The sequence below is a fragment of the Hylobates moloch genome, unplaced genomic scaffold (genome assembly GCF_009828535.3).
Source record: "Hylobates moloch isolate HMO894 unplaced genomic scaffold, HMol_V3 SCAFFOLD_257, whole genome shotgun sequence".
Classification (NCBI taxonomy): Eukaryota; Metazoa; Chordata; class Mammalia; order Primates; family Hylobatidae; genus Hylobates; species Hylobates moloch.
In genome coordinates, this window is record NW_026652532.1 from 7,813 (window position 1) to 25,563 (window position 17,751).

At 44.6% G+C, this 17,751-nt stretch overlaps 2 gene segments (V, D, J or C); both read right to left on the reverse strand.

The window, feature by feature from the left end:
• Positions 1–1,678: 1,678 nt before the first annotated feature.
• On the reverse strand, positions 1,679–4,213 carry LOC116464193 (immunoglobulin lambda variable 6-57-like). The segment is given in 4 exon segments: positions 1,679–1,796; positions 2,538–2,587; positions 3,707–4,016; positions 4,141–4,213. Coding segments are annotated over 4 exon segments (524 nt in total).
• Positions 4,214–16,762: 12,549 nt separating this feature from the next.
• LOC116464192 (immunoglobulin lambda variable 5-52-like) lies at positions 16,763–17,423 on the reverse strand. The segment is given in 2 exon segments: positions 16,763–17,247; positions 17,367–17,423. Coding segments are annotated over 2 exon segments (531 nt in total).
• Positions 17,424–17,751: the final 328 nt, after the last annotated feature.

Sequence of the window (17,751 nt, forward strand, 5' to 3'; positions counted from 1 at the left end):
ATGTAATTTGCCAATTTAAAAAATTCATTAGAAAGTAGTAACAGTGAATATAAAAGTGCCATAAGAGGAATGAATTTAGAAACTCTCACTATTTGAGGCATTTAGAAAAACAAAATGTTAACATGTATATAAAGAGAATATTATATTGAATCTTCACATACTTATCACCAAGATTAAATAAGTATAAATAATTTGACAAATCTCCTTTATTGTAATCTTTATTTTTATTTTTGGCTCTTTATTCAGGAGGCCCTTGGGATTGGACCAAAGCCCCCAGCCTGTATCACATTATGCTGTCACTATCTGACCAGTCCTAGGTCTCCAAGCAAACACAGAAACTCCTAACAGGTAGGAGAGTTCTTGGGGGCTTAGAGAAGCCTTCTCAGGAGCCATGCGCAAGGGCCAGACCTACTTTTTGGAGACATGAAGTTCTTTATCCCACTGTGGTCTGCAATGTGCCTAGACTATGGCTTGCAAAGTTAGGTGTGTGCTTGTGGGACAATTTCCTCACCAGAGATTCAGGGGAGTGCCACAGCTCCTGGTGTTCTAGTGGACCTGTGAGGACAGGGTGAGAGTGGTCATTGTTGCAGGTGACATTAAGTGATGGCTGACATAACAGCATCAGACCCCTCAATTCTTAGGGAAGAGCTGACAGAGAAATGGATCCTTCAGCTGCTGTTGGTCACAGGCTATTACAATGAGTGATTGACAACCCAGGGAGGCAGAGGGCAGGTTTGTGTCTCAGTTTTCCCTGTGTCTGGAGCACTGTGCGGCTGTTCATGCTTTTGCCCAAAGTTGAACAGTAATAATCAGTCTCATCCTCAGGCTGAACCCGGAGATGGTCAAGGAGGCTCTGTTGCCTGAATGAGAGCTAGAGAACGGAGCCAGAATCCCTGAGGGTTGATTGGTGCTAACCCACATGAGGAGTTTGGAGGCAGCACCAGGAAACTTGCAACCAGTCAGCACCGTTGTATCCAGTGTTGTTGCTGTTCCCAGTGCAGGCGATGGTGACCATCTGACTCAGAGACCCTAATACCAAGGCTTCCTGGGTCAGCCCACGTTGTGCCCAGGACCCAGAATAAAGAAGAGAAGGCCACAGGGAGGGTGATTCTGGAGTTCCAGCCAACAGCATAGCCTGGGCACCTGGGGAAGGGCAGAATGTTGGGGTTCAATCAGGCTGGTGGGAAAAATATTAAAGATAGTTATAGTAATAGTCAAAAGCTCTCTTGAAAGGCCTGAGAGTTTCCATAGCTTCAGATTGCTCTGCTGAAGGCAGTCAGGGTCTCTTTGCAGGAGCCAAAAAGATTAGGGCACCAGTACAAAGGACTGTGGGAAGTTGATCTTACTAACTTGCTTACTTATATGGGTTTAAGGCTAACCTTTGTCCTACCGCCGGTACTTTACTGCCTCCTACCGTCGGCAGAAGCTTATTACCCGCAAATGGTGTTTGCTTTAGGCCTCCTCAGAACCTGGCCTTTAATCTTTACCCTCTAGTGGTGTTTACTCACAACTTTTGTTAATTAGTCTTACTGAATAAATGCAAGCCTGACTAGCAGATCAGGGCCCAGTCGCAACTGTTTACAGAACTCAGCTTGGAGCCTGGAAGCAGCTGGGACCCTCAGCTGGACCCTGGCAGAACAGACTGTGCGTCAGTGTACTTTATTCCTCCGTCGCTGAATCACGGGTCTGCAGGAACAGACCCCCCGCAGCTAGTGCCCCTGTTAAAGGAGCGCTGCCCCAGCAGAGCTCCTACGTCCTCCTTGGGCCATGATCCTAGAATCTGAGGGGTCAGGCGTCTATGTAGGGAGTAAGAAGAGTGAGGAGGAGAGGGGTCAAAGCCATGGTAGGGCACTACTGGGCTCTACCTTCTGAGATTCTCCGCGTAGACAGAACACCTCTAATTGCTTTTGTTCCTGCCCATACCCTAGGGGAGGGAAGTGGCCTTCATACAAATCTATTCTTCCCCTGACTGTCTCAGCCCAAGCCTGTGCCCTAAGTCTGTCCTTTTAGGGTGTTTATTTGAAAAATGAAAGATGAGAAGAGCCTGGCCTGGCACTCCCCAGGGGCTGCAGGGAACACCAGGCAGTAGGGCCCACACTGGGAGCCAGATGGCTGCTTCCCGCTGAGAGCACACCCATCAGACCTTTGGAAGAGCTGCTGGATGGCACCCCTTGCTGTCCCAGGCAGCGATTGGCTGTGGCTCTGGTTCACTTCAACTTCATTCCAGGATGTGGGCGGGCAAACCAAATTCTCCTGAGACCCCTGATGACATAATGTCAGAGAGACAGGAGAACTTGGAAAAGCGCCAGCCAGTCTCCCGCCTCCTGCTCAGAAATGATCCATGTCCTGTCTGTTCATCTCATTGGCCAAAGTTAGTCACATGACCAAGCCTGAGGACAGCAGGGTGAGAAGGCACAACATGCATTTCCAGCAAAGAGGGGTGTTGCCCGTTATAAGTTAGAGTTTTACTTTATTCCCATTTTGAAGGTGAGGAAACAGAGATAAAGTTGTGCTAAGTAAATTGTCCAAGTCAGCACCGTCCAGTAAGATCTTCTGCCATGATGGGAATGTCCTGCGTCTGCACTCTCTGGCATGGGAACCACGGGTCACATGAGTTAATGCCGTAGTTGAAACACAGCCTGTGGGACTGAGAAATATAATTTTTAATCTTATTCAAGTAATTTAAATTTAAACATCCACATGCAGTTAGTGGGGGTGTACTGGACACTGTAGGTTCGAGGGTAAAAAAGTAGAGGTGGAACCAAATTTGATCCAGCCCTATGGGAAAAGGAAGGACATCATTGTCCACTCAGCTCTGTGACTGCTCTTGTTTGTTGTCTCATATATTCTAAAATCTAAACTCCGAGGATACAAGAACTTGTGTTAGATTATTATTCATCTTTGTATCCTATGCTTGAAAAGTACTCCCTGGAAGAATAAATAAAGATGACGGTCTATATATTTTCATGAACTTTCTGTAAAAATTTAAAGTATTTGTGGGACGTCTGGTTTGCCAAAAGTTAAACTGCACAGTGAATGAGAGAAGATTCCATTTGAATAGGTAATGGGTTTTCTGACCCCATTTTGCGTAGAACATTATCCATCCATGGAAACTGTAATTTGAGTTCTAGGCACCTGTTTTCCTACCAGATGGGAAAGCAGAAGCAGAGAGCTAATGCCTCCAGCCTCATGTGCAGTACGAATGGGATTCCTTGCCAAAGGCTTCTTGATAGATGCAGGTTTTCCACATTCTCCTGTTCTCAAACTAATGTGACCCCTCCCTGGACATATACAGAAATAGCGATATATTATTTTTGTCATAACAGCGAGCAGGTTGCTACTGGAGTCTGACTTGTGGACACAAAAGATGTTTCTAAATGAACTGTAATGCAGAGAGCTTCCCTTATCACAAGGAATGATCCAGCCCACAGTGTCAATAGCGCCGATGTTTAGAAACATAGCTTTGAACTACGTGTGTTCCATGCAGTGATCACAAAGGGATTAGAGGATCACCCTTCAAGACTTGGGAGAAAATGTTTGTGTTTTGGAAAGAAAATGCAGGAACTATGAACAGAAAATTTTACCTCCAAAGTTCAAGCAGGAGATAGGAAAATGCAGCCCTCACTGGTGGGGACAGGCTGAGGGCAGATCAAGGTAGGGACATTCTGGGGAGATTTTGTCTCACTTCCCCATGAGGCTGGAGTACTGTGTGATAACTGCTGCTGTCATAAGATTGACAGTAATAGCCTCATCCTCAGACTTCAGTCCAGAGATGGCGAGGGAGGCAGAGTTGGAGGAGCTGTCGATGGAGCCAGAGAACCGATCAGGGACCCCAGAGGGTCTTCGGTTATCCTCATAGATCACAGTGGTGAGGGCACTGCCCAGGCGCTGCTGGTACCAGTGCACATAGTTGCTGGCAATGCTGCAACTGCTGCGGGTGCAGGAGATGGTGACCGTCTGCCCCGGAGACCCCGACACAGAATGGGGCTGAGTGAACACAACCTCAGCCCAAGACCCTGCAAGGAGGAGCAACGCAGAGATCAGTGAGGACAGATCAGGGCTGGTTCCCAGGGAGAAGGCAGAGGTCATCATCCCAGGTGACATCCAGGAGCCCTCCCTGAATTCCCTGTAGGCAGCCACCTGTGCAGTGAGCGAGGAGGGTGAGGAGGAGTGGAGCCCAGGCCATGGTGGAGACGCCCCAGGCTCTGCTTCCTGAGCCACAGCCAGGAATGAGCCACCAGCCCTTCTTATCTTTCAGTATAATGCTCAGGGTGGGAAATCCCCATGCAAATCTTCCCCATTTTAGAGGTGGTGCAAGCCCCACCTTCGACCTCAGTAGGATCTTCAGCTGAGAAAAAGACTATAGGAAGGAGAAGACCCAGAGAGGGCACAGAAACACCTGCCAGATGCAGGGGAAAACGGGCTCACATGTGCGGAGCTGGGGAGCTTGAGCAGGTGAGCAGGTGCTTAGGCCACAGCGCCATCTGGTGAATTCAGGAGACATGTGGACCGTGGGCGGGGGCTGGTCCTCAGGACTCATGCCCCTCCCCACTGCTCCCCTCACAATTCCAGCCTTTTCAGACTGTTTTTTTTTTCACTTAGCAATATGCATATAGTCTTCTTCCATGTCTTCTTGTGGCCTTATAACGCCGTTTTCTTGCAGAATGACATCTCATTGTATGCATTATCAGGGCTTGTGTATCCCATTCACCTATTTAAGGACACATTTAATTCTTTTCATGTTTTGGCAATTGTGTTTCAAGCAGCTATAAACATTTCTGTGCAGGTTCTTGCGTGATACAAGTATCTCATGCAGGTAAATATCTAGGAATGTTGTTTCTGAATTGCATGTTAAGAATTTGTTTAACTTTGTCAGAAACTGCTAACCTGTTTTCAAAAGTGGCCGTAGCATTTTTCACTTCTCACAGCAATGCATGGATTCCTGTCGCTCCACATCCTGTAAAGCATCTGCTGTTGTCAGTATATTGAATTTTAGGCTTTCTAATAGGAGCCTATTGTTGTCTTGGTATTTTAATTTGCAATACCCCTGATGTATAATAAATATTTAGATAAATATTTATTTATAAATATTTATTGATGATATAAATATAATTATAAATATATAACACAAATACAAATAAGACATGTATAAATCATTCATATATTATATAATGTATAATATTAATATGTATATTATATATAATAATAATATAAATCAAATAAATTCCCCCAGAGATAAAAATATATTTTTATGCCTCTTTAAACATCTAATTACTTTTATGCACTCTGGATTATTTTAATATTATGCTGCAGATTTCTGATTTATGGTCTTTCTTTTAATGCTACTATGATTTGTCCTGTACTGTTGTGTTCTTTCAGCTTGATCCTTCGGAGGATTGCTTTTCATTATTTTTAACAGTTGTTCTAAGGGATCCTCCATGCTCTGTCTAGTTTAGACTTCCTGCCCGTTCAGCCACTGGGTTCATTAGGCTTTTTCCACTCTGGTGGGTGAAAACTCAGAAGTCTCTGTTTCATCTGAGCTCTAGTCATTTATTGGGTTACTATCCACCAATGGAAGTTAATTCTTTGATAGCAGTTTTTTGCTTACTTTATGAGGTTTAATTCTATTTATATTTCTTAAGATGCATCTGAAGGCAAGGGGACCCTATGCACATATGTGGGGCCCTTTCTCTGCCTGGCTCCCTCTTCTCTCTTACTCTGCTGCTGATATACCAACCATTTCAGTTGTAAGATTTGAAATCAGTGCAGCGAGACCAGCCTGTTCTTCTTACGGCTTGAGGTGTAGTCTGGGAATTGCTTCGGGCAGAACACCAGGGTGATCACAGGGCTGACCTCATTCTCGCTCTATCTCCAGGATCACAGTCATGAGCTGCCTAATTTCTGGTGTCCTAAAAAGTTGTATTTTATTATTGTGTCCTTCCTCTTATGGTTTATGGTGATAAGACTTCTACTACCTCTTACTTTATTATTATTACCAGCTACAGTCATGATCTGCTTCTCAGAGTCCTTTTTTTCCCTTTAAACTGTAAATCTTCTAAGTCTATCCAAGCCTCAAATTTCACATTTTTGAAAAAAAAACTCTTGCAGTGAAATCCGCTTCCTTACTTGATTGCCCTGATTAATGTAATCCACCACCCACCTGATCCAAACAGTGTCGGTGTGCTGGTACTAAGTTTGATATAGAGACCCCAAAGGGAATAAGCACCTGCAGAGGTGAGCACAATTCCCAACAATTCTTCCCTATGAGTTTCCTTGTCCCAGTCATTTTTTCCTATTCAAGGAGATGTCTGATGTCACAAAAGACATGATTTTGCAATTTTAAGTATAATTTCCAAATTTCCATTTGAATGATGTCACCTACATTATCATCCTAAGGAAAAAACGTATTGTACTATCCAGAAGTAGATTTTCTGGGATGCCATTTTGGAAGACCTGTTTCAGCCATGGGTAAAAATATGGTCTGTTTTCTGGTCTCTTGTCTCTGGAACAAGATATATAGAGGCTGCAAAGTCTGTCCTATTCCTATTGATATCCTCAGGCTGAGGAATAAAGTTGGGACATTCTTTTATTAGGAATCACTCCTGTGTCAAATCCACCTGCCTTCCTCAGTCCATGAAAAATGACTGAGGTGCGGGGAAGTTTTGCCCTCCCGGTCAGGACACTAACATCAAGAGGCCACACAGACAAGTGTGGCAAAGTGGTGACCGTCTTTGTGGGGTGGTTCATGCTCCAGTTTGGATTTAGTCCTCAGAAAAGTCCCTTCTGTGATGGCAAATGAGCTCAATATTTCCATAAATGTGTCCTTGGCAGGGGTTGCCTGAGGACTGGCTTTGGACCTAAAGGGCCAGAATGCTCCATCCATAAAAAAGCAGACTGAAAAGGGTGTATTTTTCCACTTTCTTTTTGAATTTAGAGCTCAAAAGAACTTTCATAATAGAGATGAAGATTTAAGAGATCAGCTCTGTTGTTTCATTCATGTTCTCAAGTACTTCAAAGGGTCTGGACTTCTGAGATATTCAACATATTCCCTTCACCAGTTTGGCAGTGACAATTTCAACCAATAAAGCTTCCACCAACATAAAGGGGTGCCTCCTGCCCCCAGAATGGCTCAGGTGGTCCATGCTACCAAAAGCTCACATTCAAGAGAAGCCATTTTCCTCACTGGGTATCACCTGCAAATGCAAACACCACAAAGTCACATGGTCTTGACACGAAATGGCCTTTATTGAGGGAAAATTACAAGAATGGCTCAGCAAAAGCCACAGCTTTTCCACCCTCTCATGCGCCTCACAGGGAGCAAAGTGAGCAGGGCTGGGGGCGGTGGGATGGATGTGGATAAAGAGCCATCCCTGAGAGCTGGTCAGAGGAGCAGCTGGCTTGGTGCCTGCTGGGTCCAAGTGTTCACACTGCACGCCCTGCATGTCTACAAGTCTGACCCCCATTGACAACCCTACACATCAAAGCCACATTTAACTTCCTTGGTAGAAACACTACACTCATGGTGTCACACACAGATGCTGGGAATTGTGTTTGTCCACACGACTCTGGAGAGGACGCTTGGAAGCATGCACCTGATTTCTCCTGGACTCCTCATCATGTGCCTTTCTTTTTGCTGATGTTTAACATGCATGATCACATTATAATAAAGCAACAAACCACAACTGGGAGAACAGCTTTTATGAGTTCTGTGAGTCCTGAGGTTTGTCATGGAGCCTGTGGATGGTCTTCAAAACCCAACACACCACGATACAGGTCCTGTTTGACACAAATTGTGGTATTCATTTCCTATTGCTTCTGTAACTGTAGGGTGCCCTAAACAACAGAAACATATTTTCTTACAGATCTGTAGGTCGGAAGTTTAATACAGAACTCAGTGGAGTAAACCCAATGTGTCTGCAGGGGTGTGTTTGTCTCTGCAGTTCCTAGGTGAGACTTTTTTGTCTTTTCCAGCATAAAATGGACTAACACAACAGAATATTCTGAAACACCACACAGGCCATAGAAGTAACCATAGGTGAAAGGAGTGCCTTGATACATAAAAATATTAAAATGCTGCACTTATATGCTGCAACTAAAGCATTGTGGGGGTTTTGTTTTTGTTTTTGTAGAGATAGGGATCTCCTTGTATTGCCTAGGCTGGTCTTGAACTCCTAGCCTCAAGCAACCCTCCTACCAGGGCCTCCCAAAGCATTAGGATTGAGATTACAGACATGAGCCACCATGCCCAGCAAAAAGCACTGTTTAGAGATACATTTATAGTTATAAATGCCCATATTAATAAAAAGACAGATCTCAAATAAGTAACCTCAATTTCTACTTTAAAAATCTGGAAAAACAGAAAGGCAAATGAAATATAATGAATGCAAGCAGGAGGAAGGAAATGAAGATTAGAGTAGACATTAATTAAAGAGAACTCTAAAAACAATAAGAAAAATATCAAAACCAAAAGTGTTTTAAAGATTAACAAAATTGACAAACCTTTAATTAGACTAATACAAAAAATGAGAGTTGAAGAAAAAAATCACTCCAATACTAAAATCAGTAAAAAGAGAAGACATTACTAAGTACCTTATATAAAGAAATAAAATAGTGAAAGAATAGCAGAAGAAAACTCATGTTAAAAATTAGATAACCTTGATGAAAGGGACAAATGCCTAATAAGACAAAAACTACCCAAACTAACTCGAGAACAAATGGAGAATCAGAATTGACAAGTTAGAAGACTGAATTAGTAATAATAATGCTAGTAACCTCAAAGAAAAGCTGAGGCCCAGATAGTGTCTATGTTTAATTCTACCACACATTTAAAAATGAATAGTCATTAAATCTTTAAAAGTTCACTGGAAGCTGGGTGTGGTCGCTCACGCCTGTAATCCCAGCACTTTGGGAGCCTGAAGTGGGAGAATTGCTTGAGCCCAGGAGTCTGAGATGAGCCAGGGCAATGTGGTGAAATTTGTCTCTACAAAAAATACACACAAAAATTATCCAGACTTGGTGGCACACACCTGTAGTCCTAGTTAGGAGGCTGAGGTGGGAGGATGGCTTGAGCCCAGGAAGGGGATGTGGCAATGAGCCGAGATCACATCACTGCACTCCAGCCTGAGTGACAGAGCCAGACCCTGTTTCAAACAAACAAACGAAAACAAAATTCCAAAAAGGTTCACTGGGATACATATATTTAAAAAGGCAGATCATAGCAATTGTTAATAAGGATATGTAGAAATATACTCGAAACAGTGCAGGTGGGAATTTTAAAAAGGGCAGCCACTTTAGAAAAAAGTTAGTACTTACTCAACATGTTAAACATAGAGTTACAGTATGACTGAGGTTTCCTAGGTACATAACTCAGGGAAATATGTGTGTGTGTGTGTGTGCGCACACGCGTGCGTGTGTGTGTGTGTGTGTGTGTGTATCAAAATGTATATCATGACTGCCTAATAGCAACAAAGTGGAAACATCTTAAATATTTAATTGGGTTTATAAATGAATAATTAAAATGTAGCATATCCATATAATGGAATATTGCTTGAAAATTTCAGAAGAATTTAGTACTGATATTTTATACAATGTGAAAAAATTTTGAGAACAGTATGCAAACTTTAAAAAGCCAATCACAAAATAATATATATCAGATGACTTTATTTATGTGAAATGTCAATAACAGACAGATCCATTAAGAAAAAAAGTAGATGAGTGTTTGTTAAGATCTGCGGGTGAAAGGAACGGGGACTGATGCTAATGTGTATTGGGTTTCTTTTAGGGTGATGCAAATATTCTAAAATTAGATCATGGTTATGATTGCCCAACACTGGGAAGATTCTAAGAAAATTGAACTATACATACAATATGAGAATTTCATGCCACAAGAAATAAATCTTAATAATAATGTAGAAAATGCCTGACAGAAAAAACATTGTTATTTAAATTTACATTTGAAATCAATTTTCTTAAAAGTTTGCAAAGTGAACCTGTCACTTCATGGAAAACAATCCACAATGTTTATAGGCATTGTCAAAATTTCAGCTCACAAGCAAAATTTAGAAAATGTGTTTCCCCACCTATAAGGTTGACATCTTGCAGATATTTAAATGTTTTCCTGGGTAAAAGCAATGCTCATATTAAGGAATGTGACTTTTTAATCTTGTCTTAGAAGTTACGATGGCATTATTTGGAAGAACGGCATAACTCAATGTAACAATATTTTTCAAAAGACCAATGCATAATATTATAAAATCATGTATGAATAAAAGATGCATTCAAATTGCAGGAAAAATCAATTGATTATAATTTAATAGAATCCAAAAAGTTTATCGATATTATTTCTGACCACATTGCAACCAACATTTAGGAACCTTCCATTTGTAACAGTTTGGTGCAGTATTAAGAGAAATATTCAAAATTATCTGGAAAAGATATTAAGATACACTATTAGAACTATATATCTACGTGAGGTCACCTTTTCAGTGGCCTTATGCTTACATCACAGCTCCTGGAGGGCAGAGAAAAGAGGGGACTGGCCTGATAAGTGTTTGATAATTGATTAATAGAGGCACATATTTTGGAACTCTGAGTTTTGGAAAATAGAGTTTGTTTTATGAAGCTATTTGGATGCACGCTGTCATTTTTATGACCTCCATGTATTTGGCACTATCTGATGGGTGTCATTGGCTGTATGTTCCTGGATGCAGAATCTCACTCCTGATCGGTCTGCTGCGCTGGAGCAGGACTGGGCCTATCCCTTGCCCTGAGCAAGAATGTTCATCTTCATCCTTAAGGTAGAACAGAGAGCTGTTGAGGGAGACTGACATGAAGGCAAAAAGAGAACCAAGATTCTAAAATTCTGGTTGTTTCAATGAGTCCAGAGATATCCTGGATGCTGAGGAGTCCAAGGCACACCATTCCATCCCGTGCTGTGTCTTCCAGGGCAGTAGACATTGCCTTCAGTTCTGAGGGCTGAGCCCCAGCAGGAGGCCAGACCAGCTGGGAGACACACAGAGACCTACAAGCACAGAGCAGGGTCCACTGTGTGGTGGGCAGAGCTGGGAGAGAGACCCACAGGGACCTCAGGAGCCTGTGCCTGGGTCGTGTGTCAGGACAGTGAGGAAGAGGGGACCCAAGGCAAGATGGGGACACCCATAGTCCTGCTTCTTAAGACCCAAAGAGAAGGCAGAACTACCTCAAATCTTTTTACAATTCTGCTCACAGAGCAAAGGACAGGATCCTTCTTACAACTTTGAATTCCCATCTGATTTTTCTGGCTCTTTTCTGGATTCTGTTCTATGAAACTGTCTGTGATAAGTATAGGCAGATCATGAATCGTGGACCCTAGGTCCCCACAAAGACCCTGAGAGTCAGTGACAGGAAGCACAGGTCAAGGAATAAGAGATTCCCCGACATGCAAGACTATTCGCTCTGCATAACCTCACAAGATCGGCCCAACACACCTCATGTGTGCAGAAACATATGCCCAGTCTGTATGGGACAGGCCAAGGCAAGGAATGGAGGTGATCTATAATATTGTGAGAAAGGTTATCATATTCACTGCATAAGAAATCACGGAAGTGAGTTCCACTTTTAAGCCTTTGGAAGTGGAGTTAGTGATCCTAAAATTACCCTGCACCCTTTCTTAGAAAAGGCCCTCTATGTCCTGAATTTTGAGCAGTAGGTAAGAGGTCTCAGGGTCCTTCACGGGGGGTGGGGGACAATCAGAACCATGTCACCCAGGTGCATGCTGTAGTTGACAGCAGTCTGAGCCCAGCAGCAGCCAGCTTCCGGCCTGCTGCACCCACACTCTGTCCATCAGCCACAGGGCAGCACGTCCTGCACCTGCCCCACCCTCTTCCCTAACTGAAGCTGTCATGCCTTGGCTCCTCTTTATTACACATCTGAAAAAAATGACCTTCTGGATTTTAAAACCAACATGTTACTCACCCATTTCTCAGAAACAGGGCATATGAAAATTGATTAGGATTAACCCAGGGGGATGTGTCACTGATGCCTTTAAAAAATTCAATTTCTTTGTTGAAATGTCTACTTTATCATTCACTGCAAACGTATTTTATAGGAAGACCTTGGAGTCAATCTATTTTAAAAAATGGAATGAGCTGTTGTCTTAAGCATATCGATTGTTTGAAAACACAAATGGGAATATGGAAAAAATAAACTGGGAAAACATTATTTATTTAATATTTCTTTTATTTCCCTTGTAATGTTTTGTTATTTTCAGGTTATAAGACATTGATTTTTTTCTCATTTTCTTGTTAAGCATTTTATATTGATGTTATTATAAATGCTATTGCTTTTCTGTTATTAGATGGTTCATTGCAAGTACATAGAATGCAATTCCCTCTGCATGTTGGTGTGGCATCATTAAAACCATATTGAAGTTCTCAGGGCAGAGCATTTTTGAGTCACTCCTGGACTCTGATTGGGCATGGATGGGATCAACCCCTTTGAATTCCACCAACGAATCCCATGCAATGTTTTTGTTGTCGTGGTGGTGGTGGTTTTGTTTTTGTTTTTGTTGGATTGGTTTCTTGTGTGTTTGTTTTAATCTCCAGGCAAGAAATTTCTGCCTGAGCAAGGTGAATGAAGTAAGGACGTAAGAACAATGCATCAGCCTAAAAGTTAAACTTAAGAAAAAAAGATGGCTGGGCGCGGTGGCTCACGCTTGTAATCCCAGCACTTTGGGAGGCCGAGGCGGGCGGATCACGAGGTCAGGAGATCGAGACCACGGTGAAACCCCGTCTCTACTAAAAATACAAAAAATTAGCCGGGCGAGGTGGCGGGCGCCTGTAGTCCCAGCTACTCGGAGAGGCTGAGGCAGGAGAATGGCGTGAACCCGGGAGGCGGAGCTTGCAGTGAGCCGAGATTGCGCCACTGCACTCCAGCCTGGGCGACAGAGCAAGACTCCATCTCAAAAAAAAAAAAAAGAAAGAAAAGAAAAAAAGATAAGCATTGTCAGATCTGTTCTTCTGATGAAAATCAGGGGCTCACAATAAAAGTCACCCCGAGCTCCACTTGCCAGAGCCATCAGCAGGGGTAACTGAGCAAAGTCCAGATAGAGGAAGGGAGGTTTTTTGTTTGGTTTGGTTTGGTTTTTTGTTTTGTTTTGTTTTTTGTTTTTTTTCAGACGGAGTCTCGCTCTGTCACCCGGGCTGGAGTGCTGTGGTGCAATCTCGGCTCACTGCAAGCTCCACCTCCTGGGTTCACGCCATTCTCCTGCCTCAGCCTCCCGAGTAGCTGGGACTACAGGCGCCCACCACCACGCCCGGCTAATTTTTTTTTTTTTTTTTTTGTATTTTTAGTAGAGACGGGATTTCACCGTGTTAGCCAAGATGGTCTCGATCTCCTAACCTCGTGATCCGGCCGCCTCAGCCTCCCAAAATGCTGGGATTACAGGATTCAGTGCAGTGAATAGGTTGGAGGAGCTCACAGGTTTGTATCTCATTTCCCCATGGGCCCCCACACAATGCAGTCCTCAAGGTTCCTGTCCTGTGATAAACAATAAAAATCAGCACAGTCCCCAGGCTTCAGCCCAGAAGTGGTGAGGGAGGCCATGTTGTTTGACTTGTACCCAGGGAAGAGGAGAGGCTTGATAGTAAATGTATCAGAAGATAACTCAAAGATACAGAGGGAGAGATTTGGGATTTTTGGAGAGAAAATTGGGGAAGTCATGAGTAGACAAGTCCACCTCCAGCATTCAGGCAGGAAATTGGAGAGAGCTGATAGGGGCAGGCTGAGAGCTGAGCCAGGGTGGGGTCACTCTGGGGAGTTTCTGTATCACTTCCCCATGGGTCTGGAGAACTGTGTGATTACCACTGCTATCACAAGAATGACAGTAGTAGTTGACCTCATCCTCAGACTGCAGCCCAGAGATGGTCAGGGAGGCAGAGTTGGATGGAGCTACTGGAGCCAGAGAACCAATGCGTAACACTGAAGGGTCTTTTGTTATCATTGTAGATTACGGTGGTGGGGACACTGCCCAGGCACTTATGGCACCAATGCACATATTTGCTCTCAATGCTACCACTGCTCCAGGTGCCGAAGATGGTGTTCTTTTGTCCCAGAGACCATGACACAGAGTGGGACTGAGTGAACACATCCTCCTACCAAGACCCTGCAAGAAGGGAACAATACAGAGAACAGTGAGGACAGATCAGGCCTGCTTCCCAGAGAGGAGGGAGAGGTCATCATCGCAGGTGACATCCAGGAGCCTCCCTTGAATTCTCTGCAGGCAGCCACCTGTGCAATGTGTGAAGAAAGTGAGGATGCATGGAGCCCAGGCCACAGTGGAGATGCCCCAGGCTCTGCTGCCTGAGTCCATAACCAGCACTGAGCCCGCCATCACCTCTTATTCGTCACACTGATCCTCAGGGTAGGAGGACTCCACGTAAATCTTCCCCATTTCTGGAGACTGTGCAAGCCCCTCCTTTGACCTCAGTCTGAACTACAGCTGAGGAAAAGAAAAACTATACAAGAAGAAAGACTTTCACCCTAGAGAGGGCACAGCAACACCTTCATGAAGCAAGAAAAAGGGGGCTCTCAGCTGAGGAGCCCTAAGCAGGTGCGTGGCCCACAGCACCCTCTGGTAAATGTGGGAGTCATGTGGACTCTAGGCAGGCACTGGTTCCCAAGGCTCCTGCCCCCTACACCACCACCACCATCAAAATTTCCATCTTTTCAGACTGGCTTCTGTCATTTAGCAATATGCACGTAGCTTTCTGCATATTCTTTTGTGCCCCGGTACCTCCTTCTTACTGTAGAATAATAGTTCATTTTATGGGTTACAAAGGCTTGTGGATCCATTTGCCTATTGAGGACACATTGGTTGTTTTCAAGCTTTGACAATTATCATCAGAGTAGCTATAAGCATTTGGGTACAGGGTCTTGTGTGGCACATGTAGCTCATTTAGTTAAATAGCTAGAAGTATATTCAGTTCAGCTAGGGTTCTGAATTGTAGGCTAAGAGTGTGTTCAGCTTTTTTAGAAACTGCCAACATGAGATCACCGATATTCTCATGTGTTGGAGAGATATGTCCTCACTCTGGAACATGCTAAAGCAAGGAGGGAGGTGATATGCAATTTTGTTAGAATGGTCTCTTTAGGGCCAGGCACGGTGGCTCATGCCTGTAATCCCAGCACTTTGGGAGGCCGAGGTGGGCGGATCACAAGGTCAGGAGATCAAGACTATCCTGGCTAACACGGTGAAACCCCATCTCTACTAAAAAATACAAAAAATTAGCTGGGCATGGTGGCGGGCGCCTGTAGTCCCAGCTACTCAGGAGGCTGAGGCAGGAGAATGGCGTGAACCCGGGAGGCAGAGCTTGCAGTGAGCTGAGATCGCGCCACTGCACTCCAGCTTGGGCAACAGAGAGAGACTCCATCTCCAAAAAAAAAAAAACAACAACAAAAAACAAAGAATGGTCTCTTTACACAAGAATGATGGTTGTGGATTTTGTGTTTAAGGCTTGGATAAAGAGTCAGTGACCTTGAAATCACTTGAAAGAATATGCAGAAAGCTTACTGTGCACTCTCCTAGAGTCATCTAGTTCCTGAATTCTGAGAAGCAAGTAATAGGTCACTCGGGCCTTCACTGGGGAAAGTGATGTTCAGAGCCATGTCACCTCAGGTGCACACTGCAGGTGACAGCACAGTCTCAACCCAGCCATCCCCCATCCCACGCCTGCTGCAGCAACATTCTCCACACTCTGACATAAAAAGGGTTATCTGGGGCCAGGCACGGTGGCTCACGCCTGTAATCCCAGCACTTCGAGAGGCCAAGGCGGGCAGATCATAAGGTCAAGAGATCAAGACCTAACATGGTGAAACCCCGTTGCCACAAGGAAAAAAAAAAAATTAGGCGGGCGTGGTGGTACATGCCTGTAGTCCCAGCTACTAGCTGAGGCAGGAGAATTGCCTCAACCGGGGAGGCAGAGGTTGCAGTGAGCCGAGATCGTGCCACTGCACTGCAGCCTGGGCAACAGAGTGAGACTCCTTCTCAAAAAAAAAAAAAAAAAAAAAAAGGGTTATCTGGGCTGGGCACGTTGGCTCACGCCTGTAATCCCAGCACTTCGGGAGGCCGAGGCGGGTGGATCACCTGAGATCAGGTGTTCGAGACCAGCCTGACCAACATGGAGAAACCCGGTCTCTACTAAAAATACAAAATTAGCCGGCCGTGGTGGCACATGCCAATAATCCCAGCTACTCGGGAGGCTGAAGCAGGAGAATTCAACCTGGGAGAATGAACCCAGGAGGTGGAGGTTGCAGTGAGCCGAGATCCAAGATCATGCCATTGCATTCCAGCCTGGGCAACAAGAGTGAAACTCCGTCTCAAAAAAAAAAAAAAAAAAAGGATTAGATTTGCATTTACTCAGGTCTTCTTTAAGACCTGCATCTAAGCAATGTTTTATGACTTCTAGTGTGTAAAACAATAATTTTTGTCATACTTATCCTAAAGTATTTCATGTTTTATGCTATTTTCAGTGTATTGACTTTTCAATTACTGATGGTTCATTACTGATATACAGAATACAATTCCCATCTGCATCCCTCTATTATATCCCAAACCTCATATTAAAACTCTCAGACCAGCAGCATCTCTGAGTCACTGCTAGACTCTGGGCTGAGATGAACCTCAACCCACCCCTCTTGCCTTCTTCAATGTCAACACTGAGAGATTTTACCCCTGAGCGAGGGATGTCTGCCTGTGAAATGTGAGCAAAGTAGGACTTTGTTAGACCTACTTGTCTGTGGGAGCTCCAGTGCTGTTAATGTGACAACAGATGTCACCCCCTGAGCTAGATTTGGTCAGAGCCACAAGCAGGGGTGACTTCACTGGACCAGGAGAGTAGAGGGGAGGTTTTTGTCTTACTTCCTCATGGGTCTGGAGCACTGTGGGAGTCTTAGAGCTGCCATGCCACGTACAACAGTAATAGTCAGCCTCATCCTCAGGCTGGAGCCCAGAGATATGCAGAATCCCTGCATTGGCTGATGCATCATTGGATCCAGAGAAGCGGCTGGGAACTCCAGAGCCTTGGCCCTTATCTGAGTCTGAGTGGTAGTACAGGAGATACCAGGGAGGGCTCCCTGGCTTTTGTTGGTACCACCTTATCCAGAAGTCCCCAACACTGAAGCCACTGCTCAGTGTGCAGGTGAGTCTGACAGATGCTCCAGGAGATGCAGAATGGGAAGACGGCTGAGTCAGCACAGGCTGGGAGAGGGAACCTGAAAACAGACATCATGGGTTATAAGGCACTTCCTAGGGTAAAGCTTCTTGTAGGTCTGAGCCACAGGGGATGATGTAGGTTGGACACTGAGACTCAGTTTATAAGGACTTTCCCTACCTGTGCAGTGAGAGAGGAGCACGAGAAGGAGAAGAGTCCAGGCCATGGTGGACACAGCCCCTGAGCCCTAACAGTGGGCCTGAGCTGCCCCAGGTCTCCTTTTCTTCTCCATCCTCTGCCAGAGGAGGGGCTGCTCATGCAAATATGTTCCCATCCAAGGACTGCCCAGCCCCTCCCCGAACCCGGGGCTGAAGCTCAGCTCACACTGCAGACTGAGGAGGAGGAAGGTTTCGTTTCCCCCTTGGGAGGGCCCTGGGAGGAAGCACCTGCCGAGGCCATACACAGGTCTCTGCTTAGGGGACTCTGCCAGGCCAGAGAGGACACAGCTCCTGAGTCCCCATCATTGAGCACAGGGCACAGGTTCCTTGGAGTGAATGGTTCTTAC